The sequence below is a fragment of the Crinia signifera genome, chromosome 19 (assembly GCF_055691185.1).
Source record: "Crinia signifera chromosome 19, ASM5569118v1, whole genome shotgun sequence".
Lineage (NCBI taxonomy): Eukaryota > Metazoa > Chordata > Amphibia > Anura > Myobatrachidae > Crinia > Crinia signifera.
The window spans coordinates 19,795,298-19,816,972 of NC_139226.1; the positions used below are offsets into that span (position 1 = coordinate 19,795,298).

Genomic DNA, 21,675 nt, shown 5'->3' on the forward strand with positions numbered 1-21,675 from the left:
GTTTAAAACAGGTGATGGCAATCATACATTAAGGGGAAGTCTAGAAACAGAGCATTGTGTCCCTCCTGGAGAGGGTCATGTTGGGAGGTATGTGACAGAGAACCAGCCCAGTGAGCCCACAGACAGTGCCAGACACCCACTGCCTTCCCATGTTGCCCAGCACTGCTACTCCACAGCCACCAGGTGAGCGCCCCCCTCCCGCGTTTTGCGGCAAAACCTCCCCCCCCGCGCCCCCCCCCCCCCTCCCACGATTCGCGGCAAAAACACCCGCGATCCCCCCTACCGCGATTCGCTGCAAAAAGAACCCCCCCACGACCCCTCCCGCAATTCGCGGCATAACCACCACCCCGCGACCCCCCCTCCCGCGAATCGCGGCAAACCCTCCCCCGTGACACCCCCCCCCCCCCGATTCGCGGAAAAAACACCCCCCCCGCGACCTCCCTCCCGCGATTCGCGGCAAAAAGAACCCCCCCGCGACCCCCCCTTGCACGATTGGCGGCACCCCCCCTGCGACCCCCCTCCCACGATTCACGGCACCCCCCGCAATTCGCAGCAGCCCCAGGATTAAATGGCACATGCAAAAGACTGACATGGCTATGGTCGACAATGAAAAAGGTTGACATGAGTTTTTGAAGATTTATTTTAAATTTTTTTAATTTTTTTCATATTCATTGTCATGTGTCGACATGGACACCAATGAAGTGGCACACTTATGTCAACATTTACATGTGTTGACCTTTCTGTGTTGATTTTTTCTTGTGGCGATTCGCGTCACACCCCCCCACAACCCCCCCTCCAGCGATTCGCGGCACCCCCCGTGACCCCCCACCTCCCGCAATTCGCGGCAACCCCCCACCGGAACCCCTGTGAACCCCGCCCTCCCGCGATTCGCGGCACCCACCCCCGCGACCCCCCCTCCCGCAATTCGCGGCACCCCCCCCCCCCGTGATTCGCGGCAGCTCCAGAATTAAATTGCACATGGAAAACACTGACATGGCTATGGTCGACAATGAAAAAGGTTGACATGAGTTTTTGAAGTTTTTTTGTCATTTTTTGAATATTTTCATATTCATTCTCATGTGTCGACATGGACACCAATGAAGTGCCACACTTATGTCAACATTTACATGTGTTGACCTTTCTGTGTTGATTTTTTTCTTGTGGCGATTCGCGTAAAACCCCCCCCACCCCCCCCCACAACCCCCACTCCCGCGATTCACGGCACACACACACACCTCCCCCGCGATTCTCGGCACCCCACCCCGTGACCCCCCCTTCCCGTGATTCACGGCACACCCCCGCGACCCCCCCCTCCCATGATTCGCCGCAACCCCCGCCCCGTAACCCCCCCTCCCGCGATTCGCGGCACCCACCCCCGCGACCCCCCCTCCCGCAATTCGCGGCACCCCCCCGCGATTCGCAGCAGCTCCATAATTAAATTGCACATGGAAAACACTGACATGGCTATGGTCGACAATGAAAAAGGTTGACATGAGTTTTTGAAGTTTTTTTTTTCATTTTTTGAATGTTTTCATATTCATTCTCATGTGTCGACATGGACACCAATGAAGTGCCACACTTATGTCAACATTTACATGTGTTGACCTTTCTGTGTTGATTTTTTCTTGTGGCGATTCGCGTCACACCCCCCCCCCACCCCCCCCCCCCACAACCCCCACTCCCGCGATTCACGGCACACACACACGGCCCCGCGATTCTCGGCACCCCACCCCATGACCCCCCCTCCCGTGATTCACGGCACACCCCCCGCGACCCCCCCTACCATGATTCGCCGCAACCCCGCCCCCGTAACCCCCCTCTAGCGATTTGCGGCAACCCACCCCGCGACCCCCCTCCCGCGATTCTCTGCAATCCCTCCCCTCCCGCGATTTGCAGCATCCACCCCCCCACAACCCCCCCTCCTGCAATTCGCGGCACCCTCCGCGACCCCCCCTCCCGCGATTCGCGGACACCTAAGTTGCAATACAGGGCATCTTTCATACAATTCTAACCATATTTCTCATATACAAACGTTCACAAATTAAGGGGGCGCAGCCCCTTACGACGGTGTGAAGAGCGCCCGTAGGGCGCGATGAATCACCTAGTCTTATTAAATTTACCCATGGCTGTGTTTTTTTAGACTGCATTTAGATTTCAGTTTGAACACACCCCACCTAAATCTAACTCTCTCTGCACGTGTTACATCTGCCCCACCTGCTGTGCAGCACGGTTTTGCTCAGTCAAGCTGAATTAGGCACTTTGGGAGGCCGGAGTGGACCCGGAACGGGGAATTCAATTGGCCTTGTAGAGTATAACTCCAGTTATCATGCCCGAAGCTATTCATTAAAATAACATTTTCCCTGCACAATAAACAGGAAGTTAATGCGGGCTGACCCATGCATTTGGCGTGGAGAGTAATACCCCAAGCGGGTGCCTTATCTTGTGGACTTTTCTTTGTAATTCCTGAAGTTTCTAGAAAAAGCCCCCCTCTAGTTTAATACATGGGGTAATCCCTACAAATGAAATCTGCAGCCACCTGTAATTACCCCATGGCTAATTGGGGCCGCAATCTGCTCTTTAACTTTGGGAGTTACTCTCTACAGATTTCAATGGCAGATTCTCTTCCCCTGCTCCGAAATATCTCTGGGAACATCGAGAGGATGCAATCAAGAGTACGTAACGAAAGGTTATGTTTAAACATTTATGTAAATGACACCACGTTTACGTTAGTGTTGCTTTAAACTCTTCTGTTATTGTTTCAATGGAGAACATTTTAATTGGCTGTTGAATTATACAGTAGATGTAAGGTTACAGATTGGCGCGGATAGAACCTTTGATTTGAACATGTTTGCGCTTTGTTCAGACTCTGTTATTACCGAGGTAAGAAATATTATATTTACAATGTAACTCTGATTTTTTTTATTTTATTTACTCGACGCTCAGTTTGTTAATGCAACAGGCGGCTCGCGGTCTCTCGCTGCCGGGATCACATTTGATTGCTGCTTTCTGTCTTCTGATATAGCGACAGATGTAAGAAGGAGACCATTCCGCTCGGCCTGTACAGCCGGGGAACAGCCGCCTTCCTGCACTTCTCATGACTGATATAGTTGGACGTTTCACCTAGTTATTGTAAAATTACATCTTATGTGCTTTACGTCTGCCATTTAGCCAACATTAACTTTTGTTTCATGGTTTCGGGCCAAGCAAAATGTGTCCCTTTTATAAATAAATAATCCATCTTTTACTCTTTATGGAATGATCTGGAATAATATCTGGCCTCTAAAAGAAGTGTGCAATTAACCAGAGACTTTTGCTGGTATATGTTGCTGCATATATTGTGTTCTGTCAGCCGCTGTATCCGAGCGGATTCTCGTCTCTTGTTTAAACCGCTCCTCGTTCAAACCACCGCCTGAGCTTCTAATGGGCGGTTCTTATTAGTTTGGCCACCCATGCGGCTGGAAGCTTCGAGTCATGCTAAAACCAAACCAACAGGCCCATCTCAAAGGTGCCAACGCCCTAGGCTTAAAGTGGCAACCAAAAACCTTTATATCAGGCCCCGGCAAACTATAGCATGGAGGCCACACATGGATCTTTTGACTGGCATCCGATGGGACCAGGTATATAATCACATCTAACTGGGCAACCAAGGAAGTCATTGGTCATCTACATGGATCACTCTTGAGTGCATTCTGCATCCTGGCTTTTACGGCTGGAGAAGGAACCAAAGCCATTCAGAGTCAGTAGCACCAACACCGATGGTGTACTGGGTTCTGCGTGCTACCGGAGAGGCGGGCTTATTGACAATATATCCTTCACCCTTCATCATGAGAAATGACGGTGATGTTGCATGTTACCGTACATGTTACATAACCAGCGTGTCACCTTCCACCAGAACTCACAGTTGACGGTTATCAGCACCTTCTTGCTGTCAGGGGCCGACACTCCGTTCGACGTGATGCACTCGTATTCGCCCGCCTGCTGCCGGTTTATCTCCGTGATCTCCAACAGCTCGCCCTCGCTGGAGAAGCCCTCTGCGTGGGTAAGGGGGGAGCGGAAAGGTCGGGGGGAGGGAAGGAGTGAGGGTTGTCGGGTAGGAACGAGAGACAAACACACACTTACAACACAGAAACATAACATGAAAGTTATCACCTCAAGTGAAGGGGCAGCGACTTTCTAGCCGAAGACTGAAAATACGTTTCCTACACCTCTAGACGACAGGTGGCCAGGAAGCCATGGAGTTAATGTGGCTTACAGCTTATTCCTTACCACCAACGCTTGCGGACTTTACAGCAGCAATGGTATGCCGCCATTAGGTCAACAGTTAAAAGGTCGACAACTATTGGTCAACAGTCAAAAGGTCAAGACATAAAAAAGGTTGACATGCCTTAGGGCGACATAGTCAATAAGTCGATCAAATCAAAATGTCAACATGGGAAAAGGTTGACATGATTTTTTCATACCGACTAGTTCATTCTTTGAGCTATGCAAGGTGTCGACCTTGACACTGTTGAACTAATGATCCACACCCAGCAGCAACAGGGGTGGAATGATAAGGTCCTTGAAGGCAAGAGGGGCTAAGGGGCCGGAAGGTGAGGGGGCTCTGGCTATTCTTGGGAAGGTTGCCCCTCCCCCCTTTATAGCTGGATCATCCATTAGTCAACCGTAAGTACCCAGATTACCCTGGTAGGTGTTAAGGGTTCCAAATCGGTATGCTGCGGAGATAAAGTGGATGGAGAAAAAATACTAACCAATTAGCTCCTAACTGTCACTTTACACACTGTGGGAGACAGGTCATTATGGGGAGATGTGATATCTGTGCCATTATGTGCACTGATACCGCTTCCCTGTCATGTAGGAATGCTGGGAGATACGCTCTGTGACAGGGGAGCCGCTATATACAAGATAGGGCGCCAATATATGGGTCAATGTACGAACGTCAGTAGCACTGGCAATTAGGAGCTGATTGGTCAATATTTTATCTCTGTCCACTTTATGTGTCTACACCTCTTAGTAAATAGACCCCTTTACCACTAATCACTGCTCAAATATATGTTACCGACAGCACAGAAATGGTCAGTGAATAAGAAATGTTTCAAATCATTTTAAATATGGGAATATTAGCGCGGGAAACCCCTTAAACCGGCCAGCCTTCTGTCTCCGCAATGCCTCGATGGTGGGATGAAAAGAGTTAAATAAGTTTAGTTTGGAGAAGTGCGCACAAAGGAGATAAAGGACATGCTAAAAATACTTATAACACATCATTTGAGGCCATTTATCCGGAGTCCTATTGTTGCAGCAGGCAAAACGGAGTCCTCGAGGGGATATCACCTGCTGTTCAACCCACTTATAAATAAGCGGATGAGAATTCTAGCTTAGCGGCATAAAGTCTTGTTATGTAATAACGTACCGCCACCTCTCAGGCAATCCCAGCTGCAGTCCCTGTATTTAATATTGCACACACAAATACTTCAGTTGTCTACTTGATGACAAATTGAATATCAGTTTCTATACAATGCGTCGTGTGATAAGCACACAGATATATAAAGGGCCCCATACACTAGTGAGATTTGGTCCGATTTGAGCCGATTCCCACAGATCTGGGCGATAAATCGGACGCTGGGAGCCGGCGGACGGGGGGACTCAGAAAGGCGGACAGAGGGAGACGGGTGGTATGCGAATTGAAAGAAAAAAAACCATACAAATGAATGGGCAACCAGTGATTGGCTGAGAGCTCTCTCAGCCAATCAGTGGCCATCCAAATGGGAGGCCGCTGATTGGCTGAGAGGCTCTCAGCCAATCAGTGGCTTCCCATTCATTTGTATGTTTTTTGTTTGTTTGTTTGTTTGCAGCTCCGCTCCTGGCTCCCCCTGGCCAGCTCTCCGTGATCCCCCCATCTGGCTCCCGGCTCCCATCGCCTGCAGCTCCCTGGAAGCAAAACTTGGCACATCAAGTGTCTAATCGTATTCAAACTCCCCCGGGGATCTGCCGGGGAAATCAAGTCCAACATGTCCTTTGGACAAATCAGCCTAATGTATGGGGGCCTTAACACTTGCATTCTGGTCATGTCCGGGGGTCATGGGGTGTTGAGCGCCATAGTTAATTCCTGTGCTCCCCAATAGTGTATAATACACACACACACACATATATATATATATATATATATATATATATTAGTACATAACAAAGAGTGGTTACAGTAGCCAGGTGTTTGCAATGTCTAACCCGTGTATAATATCTTACATGGGCTTCTTTCCACTGTTTTGCACCTTTGTAATGACATTACTGCTATGTAGAACCTCCTATACCAAGTACATAGGTTCCTGCTTTGCAATGCACTCAAAAGTAGAAACCTCATCTATCTCTCTGTATATAAAAGGCTAAATCCTCCTCACCTCTGAGGTGAAGTATCGCCAGTGACCACTAGAGGACACTCAACGGATCAATTACTCCTTAACAGAAAGTGAAAGCAAAATGATCTTTCAAACTTGCTGGGTATGGATAGAGGGAGCTGTGCAGACAGAGATTGGAGGTGAAGTATCTCCAGTGACCACTTGAGGACACTCAACGGATCAATTACTCCTTAACAGAAAGTGATAGCAAAATGATCTTTCAAACTTGCTGGGTATGGACGGAGGGAGCTGTGCAGACAGAGATTGGAGGTACTGTAGGAACAGATGTCATCATGACTGGCTTTTAACTATGCAATTATATTTATGTATTTGAAATAGTTGTACAGTAGCTGAACACTTCCGAACACTTGCACCTCTTTTTGTTTTGCAATGTGTCACCATGGGGGGGCTGCCGGGACCCCAAGACAGAGTTCACATTTCTCTTGAAGCTATGCAGAAGTAGAGTAGTATGGGACAGTGGTGTGGACACTCGAGGACTCGCCAAGCATGCGGGGGGTGCGAGAAGGGGCCCTGCCTAGTTTTTCAGTCCCAGGCCTCCCAATATCTGATGGCAGCTCTGTGCGTAAATTGGTATTTGGCAATTCCCGCACTACAAAACTACAACTGAAGCTGAATTAAGCCCTCAGGGGGAAGAGAGTGGAAGCATTAATACAAGAGAACAACCACTTCAGACGGAGGCCGCGTCACCAGGCAGAGAACGGTTGTGTGGCCATTTTTGTCTCCCTGCAATCTGTCATCCGCATGCGATAAGACTGCCAGTGCCCGGGCTTGACATTCTGCAGAGGGGAAGCTGCGGTATGCATAAATGTCTTAGTAAAACAAGAGAGATTAGGCGCTATGGCGCGGTTGTGATTGTGGCGAGGACGCTGTATGAGCCTGCGGAGGACATAACCAAGGGTATAATACGGTAGGTGGAGCTGTTATCAGTGATGGCAGCAGAGTCTATCTGGAGTTTGTGCGCAGGAGGGATAAATTGAGATTAACAATGACTGCTACTTGCACATACAGCAAAGCTGGTATCTGACAACACACAGAGGATGAGAAATGACTGCACACAAAGCTGTGTATTCAGGGGAAGTGAATGGCGCGGTGTAACGGGTGGAGATACACAATGGCATCACAGTGGGCCAGTTACAGCTCGGCTTACTGGCCTGGTGGATCTGGGATCTTAATAGCCCTATTAACTGTCCGCTGAAGAGTAAAGTGACCACAGGGAGAGGCAGTTTGTGAAGGCCCTTTCCTAGAGGCTCGTGTGTAGGAGACTGACATATGCGATGCGATTAGTATCACAGCTTCTTCAACAAGAAGATATGCTTCAGCCCCAGGAGTGACAAGGCGGCCCCACAGAGTGAGGCTACGACCACAGGGGGAACTGGAAGGGATCTGTTTGGATCCCTCGAAGAGCAATATTCTTAAAGTAGCTCTTAGGCGTCTATAGGGTTACTCTCCGCACAGAAGCACTGGGCTTAGTACATGTGACAAAGGGGGGGGGGGGGGGGGGTTCCCTAAAATGGGCATTTGGCTGCATTTGTCGTTTAGTACATTCCACCCTGTTTTTGAAAACTGCCAGGAGCTGATTAGTTGGTAGTTTATCTCTCTCCTCTTTATCCTTCTCCAAGTCTTAGTTCATATACCCCACGTACCGCAGGCACAGCGGAGCTGGAATACAGTAATGGGGTTTCCCTATCTTTATATAATTGCTGGTTGAGGCGTCCTGGTGCCCCCCCCCCCAGTGATGCAATGTGTGTTGCCATCATTGAAATGGCAAGGGCATTACCAGTGCCCTTCTACAGCACCCTGCTACCCAGAAACTCCCTGCCATAGGGCGTGCCCAGTACAGATCTTCCTGCAGCTGCACAGTGATGGCAAGGGGCATTGCCTCTGTGAGGGGGCGTGACCACTAGGGAGGTGTGGCCAGGGGCGGATTGGCCTGCCAAGAAACCGGGCCATTTCCCGGTGGGCCGGCCCCAAACTCACTTAAACCGGGTCGCTGCGCTCCCCCTGGGCTGGTTGGGTATTTTGCCCAAAACCAAAATGGCCACGGGAGGGCTGCTGCGCATGCGCATTAGCACCTCCCATGGGCCTTCTGCTGCTGCTGGGAACACGCAGGGGTAGGCAGCGGGTTACGTGTGGCTCCATCTTCCTGCACCTTCTGGAGCTCTGAGGTCAGAAGGGCAGCTGGTGGACCGGTGGTGGAGGCGGCTGCAGAGACCTTACTGCTCATAGACAGGTTGCACTTCAAGAGATCACCCAACGGTGTCACAGACTCGTTTCTGAAGCGGCTATACTTGGTACGTTGAAGGCTCCCAGCACCCGCTCCCCCTCTGGAGCCTGGCATCCATTACAAAGCAGATTTATTCTTACTAAATTTGGCACAAAAAAAGGACCCACCAAGGACTGTAGTGCTTGGGGCCCAGGTTAATGGTGTGGCCAGCCAGCCAGCAGAGGGGGTGTGGCCAGCTACCACAGAGAGCCTTAACTAACTTATATAAAGGGCCGCGTGGTGGGAGGACCGCACTCTTTGATTGCATGGAGGAGGGGTATTGGTGTACTTTCCAGAGCACCGCACCAAACCAAGCACCCAAGCTGGGTAATTCCCCTGCGGACAAATCAGGGTTGCCAACTTTTAGGCTGACCTATCTGAAGAAGCAGGGGGCGGGGCCAGTGGGCATAATATGAATGCAGGCGGTGCTCATTTTAGGAGGCTGTGTTGGAGGCGTGGTCATTGCAATTACATCCTCATGACCACTCCCCATAGCACAACGTTGGGATTGCAGACATTGGACAGCAGGAGGCAGGGCTGTGATTTAGCATGAATCGCGACATCTGGTCCGCACGAACATCCCCGCTGTGGAGGGGTGTTGCAGCAGCCTGCAGCCATTGCAGAGGACTTGCCCAGCTTTCCAGGGGGGACGGGGAGGCGGACAGATTTTTGGGAGCCTAGCGGCCATTGGGGAGGGTAGGCAATTATGAGTCAGATGCAAACTTGTACCCCAACTGATGGGCTGAAATTAGCATTAGCAGGACAATGCAGAGATGCAGAGACTCCTCCAATGCACAGAGTGAGCCTTGTCCGCCAGAGCAGTTTGCAAATAGGAATGCAATGAAAGGGTTAATAATACCTATGCAGTATCTTAAAATAAATGGGAAAGCCTCCTGTATTCTTGGCCTACATGTAACTGGCTCTCCCAACTTCCTGGCAAGCCTCTTACTCCATACATCAACGTCAGCGGCCTGGGATGATGTATACGTTTAATGCATTACACTAATACATCAAGAAAGAGATGGCTGGCTGATAATGTATGAATATAATGCATCACGCCGCTGCTGTCTGTCTCCTGATATATGGCTTCAGCAGCCCTCTGTCTCTGCTGGGGGATGGCTATGTATCCATTCATCTATATGTGTCTCCTCCTGCACCCAGGACCACCCTGAGTACGTGCTGCGCAGAGCCCACTACCTACCTGTGTTATTACAGTGCTATACTGGTCATCATGGCCCATGATTCATGGGTAATCCTCCAGCAGTGGCCAGCGGCAGCACACACTTTGTCCTGCCACAATCACACGTTACACCAGGGACGGATTAAGGTGTGTGGGGGCCCTGGACAAAAAGGACAAAAGGTTTGTGCCCCCCCGCCCCAGTAGGGTTAAACCCCCCCCCTTCCCCAGTAGGGTTACACTGTACTGCACTGTACACCCCCTGCGCTGATCCAGACACCGCACTGTACACCCCCTGCCATAGGTGCCGATTTATGTTTTTGCTGGTGGGTGCTCAAGCCAAAAATATAGAGGAGTGGCTTCATGGGGAAGGGGTGCGGCCACAAAATAATACCAATTTATATTATGGAGCACAGTTGTCTCCAATATTCAAATTACGGCAACAGAGTTCCACATACATAAATGCCCCCACAGTGCAGGTACATAAATGCCCCCACAGTGCAGGTACATAATGCCCCCACAGTGCAGGTACATAAATGCCCCCACAGTGCAGGTACATTAATGCCCCCACAGTGCAGGTACATAAATGCCCCCACAGTGTAGGGTCCGGCAATGCGGGTGCTGCAGCCGCAAATTAGCAAGTTAATATGGCGGCCCAGCAGCGGGACTCGGTTCCGTGGGTGCTCATCAATTTCCATGGGTGCTCGGGCCCTTGAGCACCCACAGAATCTGCACCTATGCCCCCTGCGCTGATGCAGACACCGCACTGTACACCCCCTGCGCAGACCGAGACACCGCACTGTACACACCCTGCGCAGATCTAGACACCGCGCTGTACACCCCGTGCGCAGATCCAGACACCGCACTGTACAACCCCTGCCCGGCAGGGCCAGCAACAGAAATCTTGGGGCCCTGTACAATGATATTTCTCGGGCCCCCCACCTAATCCCAAATCCTCACAACCTTCTTCTGCATGAGCCTCATTTAACCATGTGCTGCTCCAGATCCTGCTTTCAGGTGCGGACTTCTCTCATTCTCAGTCCTGCTGGCCTGGCTCCTGGCTGCTGCTTCCTGCTGGCTCCCGGCTGCTGCTGGCCTGTCACTTTTCCCAAAAAATCCCAAGCACTATGAGCAGGCAGGGCAGGTTGTTCGCAGAGTGCGGAACAGGCGACCCGCGCATGCGCAGGAAAAGTACAGGAGCCAGAGACCGAGGCCACAGCGGGTATGGCTGTGCCCCTGTGGCCACAGGCCGTGCGCACACACAGAGTAGACGGCTCTGAGCACCGAGCGGCAGGGCGCACACACAGTAGACGGCAATGGCACACAGTGAGTCAGTCAGACTCAGCCACACACACAGATGGTGCACAGTAGATGGCAGGGTCGCAAGGGTCACTGACAGGCCAACTGGTGCAGGTGGCGGCCATGATGGGGCATGGAAGATCTGGGGGCCTTCAGATTGCAGGGACCTGTCACACTTGTCCCCCATGACCCCCCCTGCCGCCGGCCCTGCTGCCCGGATCCAGACACTGCGCAGATCCAGACACCGCACTGTACACCCCCTGCGCTGATCCAGACACCGCACTGTACACACACCCTGCGCAGACCCAGACACCGCACTGTACAGCCCCTGCCCACAACCAGGACACAGCATGCATACCTCCCAACTTCTGTGTTGGGGAAATAGGGACACTCCGCGCGAGCGTCCGGAAAGGGGGCGGGGTGCATGCAAATGAGGGCGTGGCTTATGCTAATTAGCCGCTATCTCATTTTCATACGAGAATAGACACTGTGCGCATGCGCACAGCGTCTATTCTATTAGATTGGGGGGTCTCCCAACTGCCACCCCCCGCAGCGGGACAATGCCTGCCACGGGTGGGACAGCGGGACAGGACCCGAAAATCGGGACTGTCCCGCTGTAATCGTGACAGTTGGGAGGTATGCAGCATGACAAGGCGCACTGATTCTATACAAATAATAAAATTCTGAATCAATCTAAACCCGGAAATTCTCCGTTGTGTATGTGCAAAGCCCGGTGCTTGTAGTACGCCAGATGTATGTCTTGTACTGCTTAGATATTGTGTAGTGCTAATATCCCTACTAGACAGGATCACAGCTGCAGTCAGCAAACGTCTTCTCTAAATCCAAACATATTGTATCACAGAACAATATCCTGTATTAATCCAGAAGGCAGATGTGCAAACAATATGCCATAAACTCCGAATATTCTACACCAATATTAATGGTTCCCATTTTCCTGTACAATTCTATTACACCCTATACAGACATAGGACCTTATTCTGGTTGACACTCAGCTCTGTGAAGGTCGCAGCGCTGCTTGTCTTTTTAAGACCGCCAGCCGCTCGCATTGCTGTCCGCCCCCCTTCGCAGGGTGAATCCGCCTATGGTGCCAAACTCACATCATCGATAATTCGATGGTGACGGAGGGGGGGGGGGCACTAAAGGTGGTGCGCCAGTGGTGCTCCGCTGGAGGAACCACTGGCGCGCACCTACTACATAGTGGTATGCCCGCAGCTGAGCCCGGAAAATTTCCGGGCATACCACTCAAGTGGTTAATGTCAGCTGCCTGCCCCCGGAACCCGCTTCATCGGGTCATTACCATTAGAACGTCCAGCATTTTCATGGGAACGCCCATGGGCGCTTCCCTCGGTCCGCCGCCCCCCCGGGACTGTTGTGTGCTAGCTCCTGGCGGACACTCTATTCACCGTGACTGCTCGCACACAGAGCATCCAATGCACAAAAATGCGCATGCACCAAACAAAAACTAAGCTCCCGTAACAATTTGCATGGGAGTGCACCAACCAGAATAACCTCCATAGGACACTAGACCCCCAACATGACCTGACTGCTGGCCATAACACACTATTACACTCTATAGAGACACAGGACACTTCACCCCAATGAGATGTGACCATGCTTGCCGATACTCCCGCATGTGACCCCTGTATGTATGTATGTGTGTGTAGGTTGGTAGTGTCTCCTGTGTGTGTGTGTGTGTGTAGAGTGGTAGTGACCCCTGTATGTGGGTGTGGGCTGGTTGTGACCCCTGTATGTGGGTGTGGCTGGTTGTGACCCCTATGTGTGTGTAGGTTGGTAGTGACCCCTGTATGTATGTATGTATGTATGTGTGTGTGTGTGTGGGCTGGTTGTAACCTGTGTGTGTGTGTGTGTGTGTGTGTGTGTGTGTGTGTGTGTGTGTGTGTGTAGGCTGGTAATGACCCCTGTATGTGTGTGTGGGCTGGTTGTGACCCCTATGTGTGTGTAGGTTGGTAGTGACCCCTGTATGTATGTATGTGTGTGTGTGTGGGCTGGTTGTGACCCCTGTGTGTGTGTGTAGGCTGGTAATGACCCATGTATGTGTGTGTGTGTGTGGGCTGGTTGTGACCCCTGTGTGTGTGTATGTAGGCTGGTAATGACCCATGTATGTGTGTGTGTGGGCTGGTTGTGACCCCTGTGTGTGTGTGTAGGCTGGTAGTGACCCATGTATGTGTGTGTGTGTGTGGGCTGGTTGTGACCCCTGTGTGTGTGTGTAGGCTGGTAATGACCCATGTATGTGTGTGTGTGTGTGGGCTGGTTGTGACCCCTGTGTGTGTGTATGTAGGCTGGTAATGACCCATGTATGTGTGTGTGTGGGCACGTTGTGACCCCTATGTGTGTGTAGGCTGGTAGTGACCCCTGTATGTGTGTGTGTGCTGGTTGTGACCCCTATGTGTGTGTGTGGTTTGGACGTAGGCTTGCTGACACTCCCACATTTTGTAGAAGACTCCCGTTTTAGCAGCCGGTCCCCCCCCCCAAATGCCCCATATAGCCCTCCCAATACACCCAGAATACTCAATCCCCATCTAAAAATCTAGACAGCACAGCAGAGCGTGCCTAAGAGGCCTGCCAAGCACCGCTGGTCATGGTCAGCACAAGAGCCACCCAGGCCGGCAAAGCCTGCTAGCGGCCTGCCAGCAGATAAATATGACGAAAATGGGTGTCACTGCACTGGGCCATGCCGACTTTACTGGAGACCACAGCCACTTTCTTTGTAGCCCCACCCCCATCCTGGGTCGGCCGTGTAAGATGATCCTCATTTTTACCATGCTCAAGTTGTGAGCTATGGAATCTCCCTGAAACCTCTTTCCAAAAGTAGGCAAGTATGGATGTGACCACTGGACATGACCATAACAGATCTATTACAGATTATTGAATGTATTCCTCATGCAGCTAATTACAGTGTAGTATAATTTTAGAAGATCTCAGTCCTACAAATGCAATAAGAAACAGGCACTGATACCTTTGTGATTAAAAAACAACTCAGGAATAATGTCACTGTCCAATCAGATCCAGGGACAAAATAGTAAAGTCCCAGTGATACTGTAGCTGTACTGCTTCGGATTTTTAAGTTGCCATATTATGAATTGATTACATCGCCCTTCACCCGTCTGGGAATGTTATACTGCACTTTTTATGTAATGATAGCATGTGTGTGCATGTGCAGTACTGTATTTATCTATTATGTCTACACCCATACCTCCCAACTTTCTAAATATTCAAACCAGGACCTGCCGCACCGAAGGCACGGCCGGGCCGAAAAGGGGAGGAGTCAATGATGAGTGGGTGTGCCTTGGGCAAAAGGCGTGACCTAGCACAGCGACCCACGTTTTTAGCATTTTCCCCCTGCTCCTTCCTAAAACTGCTTTTCTCCTGTGCATACACACAGCGTCTATCCCCTGCTGCTCTGCTCAGCAAGGTAGCAGGCGGGACTCCCAACTGTCCTTCCAACCACAGGACAGTGCTGGCCGCAGGCGGGACACGGGATGGTCACAAAACAAACTTTACGTCCCACAAAAATATCGGGGCAGTTGGGTACAGGCCGTGTTTGGAAAATGTCAGGTAGGAGTTGGTAGTTTATCTTTCTCCACAATTTGCCTGGTTTACGCAGCAACATTAATAAGAAACAATACTTACTTTACAATCCGTACTTCAGCAACTGTATTTATTTATTATTTCCCATTTATTGATATAGCGCTCACATTTTGCCTCCTGCCAGCAATCCCAGCTAGCAGCACACCCTGAATGCTATAGTGAACATCGTGCCAGGTACTGTATGCTCAGAACGGGTACACGGGTAACCTTACCTCTCAGCTGCTTCCATGTGACGGTCGGCTCGGGTTTTCCCACCGCCAGACACATGAGGTTGACGTTGCTGCCCTCGTTGACGGTGACACTGGATGAGATGTTGACTATTCTGGCTGGCACTAGAATAAAGACAGAAAGATACGGTCTGATGTTTATTACACGACTTTGGGTGAGATTTATCAAAACTTGCAGAGAGACAGAGAGGAGAGAGATAATGTAGCAAACAATCAAGCTGTGTTTTAAGAATGACCGGTGATACTTATTATTTCTCTGTTTCTGAAATTAAACTTAAATTTTTTTGTTATTTAGGAATATTACTTAAATATATTTGTTATTTAGGAATATTACTTAAATATATTTGTTATTTAGGAATATTACTTAAATATATTTGTATTTCCATTGTCAACTAATTGTACTCTTTCCTAATTTGTAATTAATATGAAAAAACAATAAATATTTTTCTAAAAAAATGAAAGGAGCTGATTGGTTGGTACAGAAGTGTCCACATTGCATTTGGCTGGCAGTGAATGGAGGACGGGTGGCTGCACCCAGAAAACTGCCCCATTGCATCCTGGGATGTTCCACCAGTAACACACCCCTTTTTACAGTCTGCTGCCCCATTGCATCCTGGGAGGTTCCACCAGTAACACTTCCCTTGTTACAGGCTGCTGCCCCATTGCATCCTGGGAGGTTCCACCAGTAACACTTCCCTTGTTACAGGCTGCTGCCCCATTGCATCCTGGGAGGTTTCACCAGTAACACTTCCCTTGTTACAGGCTGCTGCCCCATTGCATCCTGGGAGGTTCCACCAGTAACACTTCCCTTGTTACAGGCTGCTGCCCCATTGCATCCTGGGAGGTTTCACCAGTAACACTTCCCTTGTTACAGGCTGCTGCCCCATTGCATCCTGGGAGGTTCCACCAGTAACACTCCCCTTGTTATCACACCCCATTTTTACACTGTTGTTATGCCTGGAATAAATTATTATTATTGTTTATATATATCATACCTCCCAACTTTATGAACTCCTGCTGCAGGACACCTGCTCGCACTGAAGGCGCTCGACCAAAATTTGGGGGCGTGACATGCATTTCCTCCAACATGACTCATTCCATTAAGTACAAAATGCTCTGTTCCTGGACTTCCCCCTGACTGCAAAGCCACGCCCCCAATTTCTTTAGGCACCATTCTCCAAGACTCTATTAGAAGCATGTCATTTTAGCCGGGCCACTCCTTATAGACCCCTATAAATCGTTTGACCCTGCTGTTACCCTATTTACCGTTGGCCCTCTGATCCTGACCCCTCAAACACTTGCAAATGTTTAGTTTCTTTGCCCTAATAATCTAATTGGATTCCAGCGAAAGGTAAAGGATTCTCCGCTTGCATGTTTATACTTGTTTTAGGTTAGCCTCATTTGGCTGCATTATGTTAGTATGTGCGGACACAGTGATATAGGGTTTGTATATTTATTTAGACTTTTGTTACTATACAGAAATAAGCTTCATGGTATTAATAGCAGTAATTTACTTTTATTGCAGTTTTGTACCTCTGTTGTGCCGTGATAAACGGCGACAAATTTGTTTCCTTTTGAAAAATGTTTCTAACCGTTCTCCGCCATTACTATATTACTTTTACTGCTCCTCTCGCATATTGCATAATAAATGGATTATAAAATATATATAGAAAAGCAAAAACAAAACACAAAACAGCAGGATATTTTTGCAGATGAAGCGTTGGCGCGGAAACATATATTTTTTTCCTGAAGTAAAATCGTCTTAGTCTAGACTACCCCCCCCCCCCCATTTTCTATGTTTTATTGGCCCACATTGACAATGAGACAGTGGCGCAGCTAGGGCACCGCAGCCCTAGCGCTAGTAGGTGGGAGCTGGTGCTGTGATAGATTGCACACAATCTGGCCGTCCACACGGAATCTGCTAAAATGGCTCTGCAAACATGTCCGCCGCCTTGTTGGAGACAGATGCTGACAGGATCCCGTAAATGGGAAAAAATGCCCCAGGATTGGCCTCAGTAGCAGTGTGTACAGCACTACCTAAAAGTGCCGGATTCATGGAGCTGTAATCCTGCAACCCATTGGCAATGAGCATGTAACCCCCCGGCAATGAGCATGTAAACCCCATGGCAATGAGCATGTAAACCCCTGGCAAAGAGCATGTAACTGCCCGGCAACGAGCATGTTAACCCCCTGGCAGTGAGCGTAGAAACTCCTGGCAACAAGCATGGAAACCCCCTAGCAATGCGTTTGTAACAACAAGCATATAACCGCTGTCAACTAGCATGTAACTCCCCTGGCAACCAGCATGTAAACTCGCTGGCAACAAGCATGTAACTCCCCTAGCAACCAGCATGTACTGCAACAAGCATAGAGACTCCATTGAAATAAGCATGGAAACCCCCAGCAACAAGCAAGAAACCCCTGGCAACCATTATGTACTGTAACCCCTGGCAATGAGCGAGAGGTATACGTCCATTAGGTGTATCCTATTTAGGTCGACATGCATCGGGTCGACCACTGAAGGTTGACATGGCTTATGTCGACACATATAATAGGCTGACATGGCTAAGGTGGACAGGGTTGAAAAGGCTGACACAAGCATTAGGTCGACAATGGGAAAGTTGATGGTTAAAAGGTCGACATGGGTTTTATACTTGGCGGGCAATAAAACAGTGACATGGCGCCTCCACAGGGGTTAATCACAGATCCTGCCCGAGTCCGTTGCTGTTTCTGGCAAGAAGTGAGTTAAACGCAGGAGCAGCGTATTCCCAGCCGCAGGGCGCAATGGAGTGTTACCACCGTGGTCGCCTGTCTCTGCGGTAAGCGGCTTCTCAGGACTGTGTTATGAACACTGTAACTATCCCCACTGGAGACATAATTGCTCCGGTAATGAGATCTGCAGCTCCCCCCTTCCCCCCTTTGCTATTCCCTCAGCACTTAAACTTTGGGCCTGTGGCTGCGAGAGAAGCCTGGTGACGTCATGCTCTGGGCTGGGAGGACATTAGCAAAGGCGCGAGCGTTTCTTCTGCACTACTTTGGATCTGCTGGGTTCAGGGCTGGATTAGCGGCACCCGATTAGCACAGGGGCAGAATGCTTGGCATGCTGCAGATTGGTGCACATGGAAATGTGGTAAAACCCCGGATACGGCCTTGCGTTTTATAATCAGGATAACCTATTGCATTAAAGGGCTGATTGTGAGTTGGAAGCAGTCCACAGTCAAAAGGTTGACTTGAGTTTTTTTTTTTAAGCCTACATCAGGGTTGCCTACCCTCCCGGAATGTCCGGGAGTCTCCCGAAAATCGGGTCCCCCTCCCGGCCCCCCCGGAAGGGTGGGCAGCCCTCCCGGATTCAGAAGGGACCCCCCCTGTGCCCCCGATCGCGGCATTAAATGCCACGATCGCGGCATTCAAATGCTGCAATCCGCGGGTCTCAGAGGAGTGGGCGGAGCTAAAATGGCAAAATCGCAACATTTTAGCCCCGCCCCCTCCACGGAGATCCGTGAATTCAGCAGTTTAACATAATGGGGGCGGGACTTAGTGACGTCGCGCTCGAGCCCCGCCCCCCGAGCAGCTGCTGAAACTCTCCTCTCCGGGCTTCTCCCAGAGCGGAGAATATTAAAGTCGGCAACCCTGGCCTACATGTGCCAACAGGTGGTATTTCATGCCCTACCATCCACTAGGGAACAGGTCTTCAACTTGTGGCCCTCCAGATGTTGTGGAACTACATGTCCCAGCATGCCTTGAGGTTTTTTGGCATGCACTTATATGAAAGAATGTGGCAATGCATGTTGGAACATGTAGTTTCACAACATCTGGAGGGCCACAGGTTGAAGACCCATGCGCTAGGGCATGGGTCCTCAAACTGCGGCCCTCCAGATGTTGTAAAACTACAAATCCCAGCATGCCTTGCCACAGTTTTAACACTCCCTTATAGCAAAACTGTGGCAAGGCATGCTGGGATTTGTAGTTTCACAACATCTGGAGGGCCGCAGTTTGAGGACCCACGTGGGTGTGGAGGAAGAATAGAAGTACAGAGACGTCAGCTATAAGTGTCCATATCGTTCCTCACATCGTCGGTCTCACCACCGAAGCTTGCACTTTTCCTATGTGAAAGCCTGGACCTCATTATCCCTAGCGCGAGCGAGCCAAGTTCCAGGCTTACACCTATAGATGCATTAACTCCCTACCTGCAAACAAACAAACAATAGGATCTCCCCACCGAGATAAACTCTCACAGAAATATGACAGCGTGCACTGAGCAATTCAGCGCAAGGCTTTCTGATTAAAGTCGCTCTGACACTGGAAGAAAGAAATCGCAGCGCGGTTCCATCTCCTCCGCAAGCGCAGCGACACTTTTTACGGACACAATGACACATTAAACAGGGGCGGCGCTGGGGCGAAAGCTGCGCCATCGCTCGTACGACACCATAAAGGGCTCACGCACAGCTATACATTTCAGGGGAACTCAGCGGGACTCAAACTGCTGACATCCACGTAAAGTTTGGACTGTTTGTTTTTGTTTTTTTCTCTCGTTCTTTTCCTTCCCTTTGTTGGTTTCTGCTGAATTGGGCCCTTCCCCAGACTTGCTGTTTTTTTTCATTCCAAAAAAACCACAGTCAGGCTGTAATTATCCCCCCATCCCACAATAGCACGGCTTTCAGAGCCCTGACAATGCCGCTGATTGTAAGAGAGAGGGGGGAGGGCTGCCAGAGTTCTGTGACTGACAGCTTCTCTCCCACAATTCCAGATGGGGCCCCCACAGGCACACAATGACAGCCATTATGAAGCTGGCCAAATGAAAAGCCGGCCCGTCATTGGCTACGGCACTTCCACTCTGCACGTGTCACTGCAGCACACGAGGGGAGCAGGAGACGGTGACATAAATGCAGATTATAAAGGGACGGCTACAGTATTTAACCGTTGGGCCGAAGCTTTCTGATAGAGGCGAGCGCTGCTGGCACAGGAAAGTGTTCCGGCGTTAAGTCCGGTTCATGTACCTGCAAAAAGGTGGCACCTGGGCCGCTTCGCTCCTTGTGTGCCATTGGATGTTTTGCTGCTTTCGTTCCTCATTTGCTTTGGCTGGAACCCAGCAGAGGTACGAGTGGACTTTTGTGGTGGAAAGCGACGTTTCCCAGAGGGGAGAAACTGAGGCCTGGCTGTGGGACAGGCGCGAAAATGCCGCAAGTACGGATGGCGGTGAGATTTACTATCGTATGCTAATGTGAGCGTCCACCTGCCTTCAGGTAGAAGGCCGTGCAAGCCACTGGGGCTGATTGTGTGACGCGCGCATACGTGGCGGAGGTTGCGTCATAGACTGTGCCGTACCCGCTTCTTATGCTGATGGTAAAGTATGAACCAAGTCGGCCAAAAGCAAAAAAAAATAAAACCATCAACGTCAACCATGTGACGATTGCGTTATTGTCCATCGTCTATCGTTACTTCACATGCTGCCGACTATCTTTAGGCATCTAACTAGATGTGTTCAACCAAGGCCACGCGATTGTTGATCTAGACGCAATCTATCCATCGACAGAATACGCCTCCTGTGTGAGTGTGCGTGTATAAACATGACCACTTATAGCGACACGGTCAACCCCCTGTGACATCATCCCAGGGACATCCACTGAATTCCGCAGACCGTGCATCTGCTCCTGTTCTGCGCCTCTTAGCGATGACGGTTGGGACACATGCACAGCGTACGTAATCCACACTGCATATGTTTCCGAATCAGGCCCACTTCATCTCCATCGCAGCTGTCATTATTAGTATTGTCTCTTACACCCACCCCAAGATCTGTCTCAAACCGGCATCCCGTCTCCATCAGCAGCACCCCCCCCCCTTACGCCGCACACTTACGCCACTCCCATAAGATGGAACTTCTGGGGCTGGCCTGCAGTTGCCCAGTTGGTGCACCAAAGCACCCACGTCGTGGACGGAGAGGTCCGGCCTCACGTGGAGGCGGTCACTCTCGTGTACTTTGTACGTATGCATGGTGTGGTGCATGAGATGACAGCTAATCGTCACGGTAGTGGCTTATAGCATAGTGACAGTTACACAAATTTACAGGACAATTATTAGTTGTGAAGTTGCAGAGCCTCTGTAGCGTTCAGCCATCTGGTGACTATGACTGAGCAAACTGCACATAGATATGTGCCAAAATGTCCTGGTATCTGTGCGCATGCATGGCCTGATTTAGCTCATAAATAGAAAGGATTCGCTGCGGGGACCGATGGTGCGGGTCGCGGGCCACTCAGTCTAAGAAATTGGATGCGGAATCGCCATCGATGACAACCATCGATGGCGACTGCACTGATGGCCGTCATACGAGGACCCGTCATAAGTATCAGACAGCACTGCAGAAGGTCCATCAATATTCGGCAGTAGCTGTAAAAACCAGACTCTGTATCAGCGTCCTCCGCTAGTGCCACTCGTTCCCCCCCGTGTGCTTCGGAGAGTGTCTTGTAATTCTCCCACTCATTATTGGACTTAACTGCCAATTCCGAGAACCTTTGATAATAACTAAAAGCAACAACCCGTAATTACACTTTTTACATCAGAAATGGATGTTTAGCTGCTGCAACCAACAACGGGTCTTCTGTCCGGACAAGGGGGGTCATTCCGGTTGATTCGCTCATATGCGAACTTAAATCCTTGCGAGTCAACCAAACC

The 21,675-nt window shown here is 50.2% G+C and overlaps 1 protein-coding gene across 1 annotated transcript in view; it reads right to left on the reverse strand.

The window, feature by feature from the left end:
• The window catches only part of IGLON5 (IgLON family member 5), a 340,687-nt gene that overhangs the window by 34,087 nt on the left and 284,925 nt on the right, over positions 1-21,675 (reverse strand). Inside the window, exons 4-5 of the mRNA XM_083162150.1 lie at positions 14,992-15,111; positions 3,900-4,031 (exon numbers count right to left, since the gene is read on the reverse strand). Coding sequence (XP_083018276.1) covers positions 3,900-4,031; positions 14,992-15,111 — 252 coding nt within the window. The remainder of the gene's footprint in view (positions 1-3,899; positions 4,032-14,991; positions 15,112-21,675) is intronic.